This window comes from Bidens hawaiensis, unplaced genomic scaffold (assembly GCF_021521415.1).
Source record: "Bidens hawaiensis isolate Kalapana, Puna unplaced genomic scaffold, B.hawaiensis_p1.1 tig00008945_1, whole genome shotgun sequence".
NCBI lineage: Eukaryota > Viridiplantae > Streptophyta > Magnoliopsida > Asterales > Asteraceae > Bidens > Bidens hawaiensis.
The window spans coordinates 405192-414078 of record NW_027491649.1 but is presented as its reverse complement, the minus strand read 5'-3'; the positions used below and the strand labels follow the sequence as shown (position 1 = coordinate 414078).

The 8887-nt window shown below is 33.9% G+C and overlaps 1 protein-coding gene across 1 annotated transcript; it reads left to right on the top strand.

Moving 5' to 3' along the window:
• Positions 1 to 3293: 3293 nt before the first annotated feature.
• Positions 3294 to 7905, top strand: LOC143530427 (uncharacterized). The gene is made up of 3 exons (XM_077025971.1): positions 3294 to 3300; positions 6698 to 7369; positions 7415 to 7905. The coding sequence occupies exons 1-3, from the start codon at positions 3294 to 3296 to the stop codon at positions 7903 to 7905; spliced, it is 1170 nt and encodes a 389-aa protein (XP_076882086.1).
• The last annotated feature ends 982 nt before the right edge of the window (positions 7906 to 8887 follow it).

Genomic DNA, 8887 nt, shown 5'->3' with positions numbered 1-8887 from the left:
AAATTTTAGCCCGATAGTACCTCGAAGAGTGTTCAGAAACCGAAGTTCTTAACTGTTAATTATTGTCATTAATGCCAAGTCATAGGTTTCTGGTCATGGTTCGTTTGTCTGCTTCTAATTAGTCTTACTCACAAATGTTTTTATAACGAGAAGTTGAAACTGGGGTCGTTTAGGCGGGGATAACGAGTCATGGGGATAGGTACACATGTTTATATCGTCAACCCTATTCCTCCGGTACGTGTGTGAGTTGACCCAAATATATATAATACACATATAATATATAGTACACACATGTCATTTGAGTGCTTTCATTGATGTTCATGGATTACGGGATCGTAGTTGGCAAAATGCAAAAATGATAGAGACAATTAGGTTAAGCCTCGTCTGGATGAGCGTGAGTGTGGGTACTGGGGGGTTGGGGCCTCATACATTATACATATGAGGATGGTTAATGTGAGGGGCGGGGGGTTAGTTCCCTTAGAAAACATTTCTTAGACCTATTTTTCATTTGATTAACCCCGACATTGTGTTACGAGACGATCCGGCTTAATAGGTTTATTTGTATTTGTTCGTGTATTTGTATTTGTCCAGTATTAAGCTTCACGTTTATGATGCTTAAAAAAACAAAAAAAAAACAAAAAAAAATAGCAAAAAGCCAAATAGATGTATGTTTATATTCAGTTACATAATTAGTAGTTCGTTTGTGAAAAAAAAAAGATGATGAAAGCAGTATGTATGTTAGCTTCGCGTATTTGGAGGTTTTGTAATAAGTTAATCAGTTTGTATAGTAGTTTTGTTATTTAGATGTTTTGTAATAAGTCGGGTCGGATCGTTTGAGCTACTTAAATATTTCCTTTCCATACCCTTACATATGGCCCCGTTACAACCCTTTTTAAGTCCTCTTGATTTGCATTTGTGTCAAAGAAGTTTTATGGATGGATACATGTTTATGAGTGAAACTGAGAGCATAGCGATACTAGCACATCTTTTGCTAGTCCATATATAAACCGAGAGGAGAGTTATTATATTATGAGGGTTATGAGCATGTGTGCCTCAACCGGAAACAAAGTACACTTTGTTATAATATCACCACAATTATAAGAATATTGAATATGATTATGGAAAGAAAGATGATAATAGCAAATATGAGAATGTGTCTCGGATGATCTTTACCCTTACATTTACATGCTATATATATTACAACAACTATACTATTTAGAAAACAAGATTGTATAATTGGTAGACAAGGTCACATAATTGGCCTTTGAAATTTGGTGTCATACAATATTGTCGGCAAGGTTGTCGGTGGTGATTCATAACACTCCCCCTTGGATGACACCATTTCAAAACTTCGGGGTCTTGAAGTACTACCTCATTAAAAACCTTGCTAAAGAAAAGCCCAGTGGGAAAAAACTTTAATTAAGGGAAAAAGAGTGCAGTATATAGCTCCCCCTCAAATTGCAGGTCGTTACATTGTCCGTACATGGCACATGCCAATATCATGAACATGTTTCCTGAATGTTGCTGTGGGAAGTGCTTTTGTGAAAAGATCAGCTGAGTTGTTGCTGGACTGGCATATCTCATCTCAACCTGATTGTCTTTAATAAGGTCCCGAGTATACTCAAAGTATCTTGGTGGTATATGCTTTGTTCTTTCACTTTTGATATACCCTTCCTTCATTTGCGAGACACAAGCTGCATTATCTTCATAAATAGGAGTTGGAATTCGATCTTTCTCTAGTCCACAAGAAATCAGTATGTGTCGTGACATGGATCTTAACCATACACATTCTCTTGAAGCTTCATGCAATGCAATGACTTCAGCATGATTTGAAAATGTTGCAATGAGTGTTTGTCTTTGAGAACGCCATGAAATCGCAGTTCCTCCATTCTTAAATATGTACCCAGTTTGAGATTTTGCTTTATGGGAATCAGATAAATAACCTGCATTTGCATAACCAACTAACCCTTCTTTTGAATCGTTAGGATAAAATAAACCTAAATCAGCAGTTCCTTTTAAATACCGAAAAATATGTTTAATGCCATTCCAATGTCTTTTAGTAGGGGATGAACTGAATCTTGCCAATAAATTAACTGCAAAAGAAATGTCAGGTCTTGTACAGTTAGTAAGATACATAAGTGCTCCAATTGCACTAAGGTATGGTATTTCGGGACCAAGAATCTCTTCATTATCTTCACAAGGAAGAAATGGATCATTGTCAATATTGAGTGATCTAACAACCATTGGTGTGCTTAAAGGATTTGCTTTGTCCATATTGAAACGCTTTAAGAGTTTCTCAGTATAAGTTGACTGATGCACAAGTATCCCATTATGCATATGCTCAATTTGTAAACCAAGACAATATTTGGTTTTTCCAAGGTCTTTCATTTCAAATTCTTTCTTTAAAAGAGCAATTGCTTCATTAATTTATTTTTGTGTCCCAATTAAATTTAGATCATCAACATACACAGCTATGATCACATATCCTGATGTTGTCTTCTTGATGAAGACACATGGACAAATAAGATTATTTGTGTATCCTTTGCTTATCAAATAATCACTCAAACGATTGTACCACATCCTTCCAGATTGTTTTAGTCCATGCAAGGATCTTTGTAATTTGATGGAATACTTTCCTTAGGCTTTGAGCTTATTGCTTCGGGGAGTTTAAATCCTTCGGAAATTTTCATATAGATGTCACTATCTAGTGATCCATACAAGTAAGCTGTGACAACATCCATAAGACGCATCTCTAACTTTTTAGAGACTGCTAAGCTAATTAAATATCTAAACGTAATAGCATCCATAACAGGAGAATACGTTTCTTCATAGTCAATTCCTGGCCTCTGAGAAAAATCTTGAGCTACAAGTCTTGCTTTATATCTTGTAACTTCATTTTTCTCATTTCGTTTTCTCACAAAATCCCATTTATATCCTACAGGTTTCATTGACTTTGGTGTAATGACAATAGGTCCAAAAACCTTTCGATTGTTTAGTGAGTTTAATTCAGCTTGCATAGCATCTTTAAGTTTGAATGCCTTGCAACACACTACCTATTTTTTATTTTTACTTATGAAACTAAATTAACAAATACAAAGTTAATTATCAAGAAATATTTTTTTTTATTAAAATCACGTAATATATGTTATTTAAAAATACAATTTTTATTATTTATTATTTTCAAAATAACATTATGTAAAAAATAAAAAATTTATTATTAAAAAGATTTTTTTATTAAAAACACTAATATATGTAATTTAAGGAATACATGTTTCAGACATCCGCCATTTGAAATGGCAGGTGTGAACAGTAACTCTACTATCATTATAAATAGACTCACAATCAAGAAGACATATCAAAACCATACTGCAATGCTTCCCCATGCTTACTTAATTTCGTATGATGATTTCATTACTACACCACGTCCACCCCAAAAACCACCTGATTATGACTTTCACTCTTTTCATTGTTGGAATTGGTGGCCTCGGAAATAGGATGCGTGTCCTCTGGAATAAGGACAACTGTCCATAAGGGTTAAATCCCAGAAAATCACTACCGGTGGGGTAGTGTTTTTGCTAGAGTTCAAGTGTATTATATTTGTATATTCAAGTGTAATTTATCATGTAATTTAGAGAAGTTGTTCCCAAATATTAGATGACATAAGTTACTGTTTTAGAGAAGTTGTTCCAAAAGATTATATTTGTATTCAAACGTAATTATCATGTAATTCAGTCAGATATTTTATATGTTTAAAAAGAAATCACGACATATTTTTTAAACTTTTTATTCATTAGTTTTCGAAATATCATTATTTAAAAAATACAAAATTTAATATTCATTAGAAATAGAAGATTGTCAGCTTGACATCCGCTATTTCAAATGGCAGATGTGAATAGTTTAATTTTAGCTGATTTGACCGCACACTACCTTTTTCTTTTCATTACTACTTCTTTTCTAAATAACTCTTTTTAAAATAATAGAAAGTTTTTTAACATTAAACACTAATATACTTAATTTTGATAAAATACGTTTTTTAAATATGGTTATTTAAGAAACAAGAAAACTAATATTAAAAAGATTTTTTATTTAAAAACACCACATGTGTAATTTTAAATTTTAATATTTTATGGACGTCCGCCATTTGAAATGGAAGATGTCATTTTGACATCCGCCATTTCAAATGGCATATATGAATTGTGTACCTTTTCTACCTGATTTGACCACACACTACCTTTTTCTTTTCATTATTACTTCTTTTCTAAATAACTCTTTTTAAAAAAATAGAAAGTTTTTTTTAACATTAAACACCAATATACTTAATTTTGATTAAATACGTTTTTTAAATATGGTTATTTAAAAAATAAAAAAATTAATATTAAAAAGATTTTTTATTTAAAAACACATGTGTAATTTTAAATTTTAATATTTTATGGACGTCCGCCATTTGAAATGGAAGATGCCATTTGGACATCCACCATTTGAAATGAAAGATGTCATTTTGACATCCGCCATTTCAAATGGCAGATGTGAATAGTGTACCTTTTCTACCTGATTTGACCACACCACTACTTTTTATTATTAATTTTTTATTTTCCTACATAACTCTTTTTTAAAAAAATAATAAGTCTTAATACTAAGAAAGATTTTCTTAAAACACTAATTTTAAAAAATACATTTTTTATTTTTATTATTTATTATTTTTCTAATAACATTATTTAAAAAAATAAAAGATTTAATATTAAAAACAATTTTTTTTATTAAAAACACTAATATATGAAATTTTAAAGTACATTTTTTCAGGCATCCTCCATTTCAATTGGCAGATGTTAACAGTACCCATACTCTCATATTTGACCCGGATTTGACAACTTATTAATTTAATATATTCTAAAAATATTCGTATTTTATATTTAAACAAGACTAGCCCTGCTTATCATCTTGTCATCTTCATATTATCAATGCAAAATTATTTTTTAAATAGCATATGTTATTCACCAACTTTGAAAGGTATCAATGTCTTGTATTTTCAAACCATTTCTAGTAAAACTATATTGGGGCGGTGAACATATTTCGTATGTAAACGGAGTTGTTCGGTGTGATGAATCTACCAATGCAACTTCGTTTATTATGAGATACCAAATGAATTATGAAGAATTTGTTTCTTTGATTTGTAATCACGTGCAAATTGAACAACAAACCAATAACCTTCAGTTGCTACTCTATTTTACATTTCAAGGCACATGTGATTCCTTATTTATTGTTGGGGAGAATAGTATGAGCATGTTGTACCATGACGGATCCAGGATTTTTTTCTAGTGGGTTCACTGTTTTTAGGTGCTTTAACTTTATACGGTCAGACATAAAAAGTTTTTGGTCGGTTCGACGTTTCGGGTCGGGTAAGGTTCATCACATAATAAAAATACGATACAACAACAAAAAAAACAAACATCGTCTTTAGAAATTAAAACACACATAATATAATTACGAGTGTTTTCTAAGAGTTTTCAACGTTTGGAAACGTTGCATTACATCTTCGATCGAAACTTGTTGAAAAAACCCAAATCAAACTTTACTGTAGGCGAAAAAATGTTATGCTTTTATAATAAAGTCTATTTTTTTAGAACAGAAAATTATATAGTATATTACAATGATTGAAAAAACATATTATGTATGCTCTATTACTTAAAATAATTCCTTCCTTTTTTGTCCATGAATGCAAATTTTGCAACAAAAACCAACACAACAATGGGAGTATTTACTACAATAACTGAATAACTAACTCATCAACCTATTACAAATAACCTTACCGCGAAGGACTGAACTCCAAAAACTAAAGGGTAAGACTCAAGGAGAGGCGGAGGGCGCAGGGAGGTGGCGCCGATCAAAGTTCAACGGTGGATCTGGATTGCGTGATGTTCTTGTGTATGTGTGGAGAGCAGGAAGGTGGTTAAAAACCAAATGGCCTAATTAATTAAGTGGTTATGAAAACGTAATAAAAATGGGAAAAACCAAGCTGAAATGTGATGAGATTAATTAAGTGGTTATGAAAATGTAATTAAAAAAAAGGGAAAAAACAAGCTGAATGGATATGATAAATGTAATAAAAAAAAAGGGGGGAAACCCAAGATGATGATTACGGGATTCGAACTCAGGTTCACACAAAAGAAAGAAGGAGATTTTACCACTACACCAATGATTCATCTTGTCAATTGATTCACTCACAATTTATATATGGGTTCACTCTCATCTTTTATATAGACATTTTACATCAAATTAGAAACTCAGTGGGTTCCCGTGATCCCGTACCCGAACATGTAGATCCGCCCCTGTGTTGTACTATCTAGCTCAATCCATTGAAAATTACATAGCTGAAATTTACGTAAAATGGGAAACAATAGTTCCTTTCAAACATACAAGTTGCATAGATCTTTTAAGAGGTTTTTCTTTATTCAATAATTTTGGAGCCGGTGAGCCATAAGCACACCATCACAATCATACACAATCTCAAAATTTGAAGCTCGGTATTTCAAGCTACACAAGTTCAGAAAACCCATCTTGTGAACAAGATAATAATAATGGGGTTTTGATGACTCAGAAGGTTAGAATTTTCATATATATATATATATATATATATATATATATATATATTGAAGATGCTTTGTTGTATATATTATATTCATTTATTATTTCCTTTAAGGTTACACATCTGAAGAAACAGAAGAAAGTGAAGTCACCCCGGAAGATGTTGATTCCGAAGATGATGTTGTTGTCCCTCCATCATCAGAGCATTACCATTCCGATATTTATAATGGATTTTCTCAACAACCAGTTGATTTTTCGGACCATGTTGAGGCGCTAGAAGATTATCAGCTTTCTGATTTTAATGACGACGATGACATTGTTCTCTGGAATGAGAATATGAAGGAAATCCATCTTGGTATGTCATTTGAATCCAAGGATGACGTGATCTCAGCAGTCCGTAGGTGGAACGCTGAAAAGCACAGAGAGCTCTACGTGTCCGATAGCAAGCCAACCTTTTGGAAAGCAAAATGCCGCGCATTAAAGCCAAACAAAGATGGTACTCCTATCCAGCCCCCTCCAACATGCCGTTGGGCGGTAACCGCCTCCAAAAGAAAAAATAACAACTTATGGAGAATAAATGTATGGACACCCGCACATAGTTGCTACTCCACAGTAGAACGCAACAATAACCGCTCATTAAGATCCAAAGATGTTGCTTCACATATCTTATCGCAAATTCGTGCAGATGTAAAACAGATTCAATCTTACATCAAGGAGAAGTTGAACGTTGATATTACGTATAGTAAAGCGTGGACTGCACGAAGAAAAGCTATAGAGAGTATCTACGGTAGTTAGGAAAGTAACTTCGAAGAGTTACCTAAGTACATTGCAGCATTACAACTCGCAAACCCGGTACTATTGTACAATGGTTACATCATCCGCACGGGTCATCAAGATGTGCAGTATTCAAATACGTTTTTTTGGGCGTTCGGGGAGAGTATTAAAGCTTTTCATTATTGCCAGCCTGTTATCTCCGTAGATGGGACTCATCTAAAAGGTTCATATCGGGGTAAGTTGTTGATTGCGGTTTCGAAAAATGCAAACAATCACATATTGCTAGTGGCTTATGCAATTGTTGATGAAGAAACAAATGAAAGTTGGATGTGGTTTTTCCAACAGTTACGAGAGCATGTTGTAAATGACAATATGGGCAGCCTCTGTGTTATCTCCGACAGACATAAAGGAATCATTAAGGTGATGGAGACTTTAGATGATTGGAAAGAGCCTAATGCTTACCATCGTTTGTCTTCGTCATATTATAAGCAACTTTGCGCAAAAATTCAAGAGCGCAACCTTGAAGAGGTTATGTTGGGCAATTGGTAGCACAACGCACCGCAGAAAGTACTTGCATTCGGTTAGGCAAATGAAGGCTATCAATCAAAAAGCTTGGGATTACTTAAATTCCATTGATAAAAGTAAATGGACCGTGATGCATGATAAGAATAATCGTCGGTGGGGTAACCTAACTACCAACATCTCTGAAAGTTTAAATAATGTTCTACGCTTTGCTAGATTGTTGCCCATAAAGGCATGCATTGACTACACGTTTAATAGAGATGTAGCCCAGTATGTATTGCACACTCAAATTGCATGGAGTTGCAATACGGCGTTACCCCCACGCTTATGGGGTTTGTTCAATGGAACATACAGTGTTTCTTTTTGATGTTACAGGGAGACGGTATCGAGTTGACTCAAGGCTTCAAACAATCGATGATTGTGGAAATGAATATACGGTTGAGTATACGAAACGAAAATGCACATGTGGTAAGTGGCAACTAAATAAATTTCCATGTTTCCACGCCATTGCAGTTTGCCACCGGAGACGTGAATAACCTCACGATGTTGTGGATGTTCGATTCCACACAGCAACATACCGTCAACAATATGAAGGCCACTGGTACCCCGTCGGACACCGTGATTATTGGAAGGACCTGAGTTGGACAATTCGAGGTGACTCCTCTCAAATTACCGTGAAACGAGGGAGGAGACGTGTTATGATGACGAACCTACAGTTCGTAAATGTGGCATATGCAGAGAAGTCGGTCATAATAAAAGTAAGTGTCCCAATCTTTATCAGTGACATTTGTTTGTAGTTTCCTAAAACAGCTCTATTGTATGTTTTGATTATTGAGTGTGTTTCAATTATTGTGTAATATCTCGTTTCTCATGAATGTATTTGCTTATTGTATGTTTATGTTATGGAAATGGATGTGGATGGTGTGTCGTGAGTTAAAATTATGTGGATGATATATATTGACAACGTATATTGACAACGTATAGTAATGCGATCCTCGTTTCGGACGCG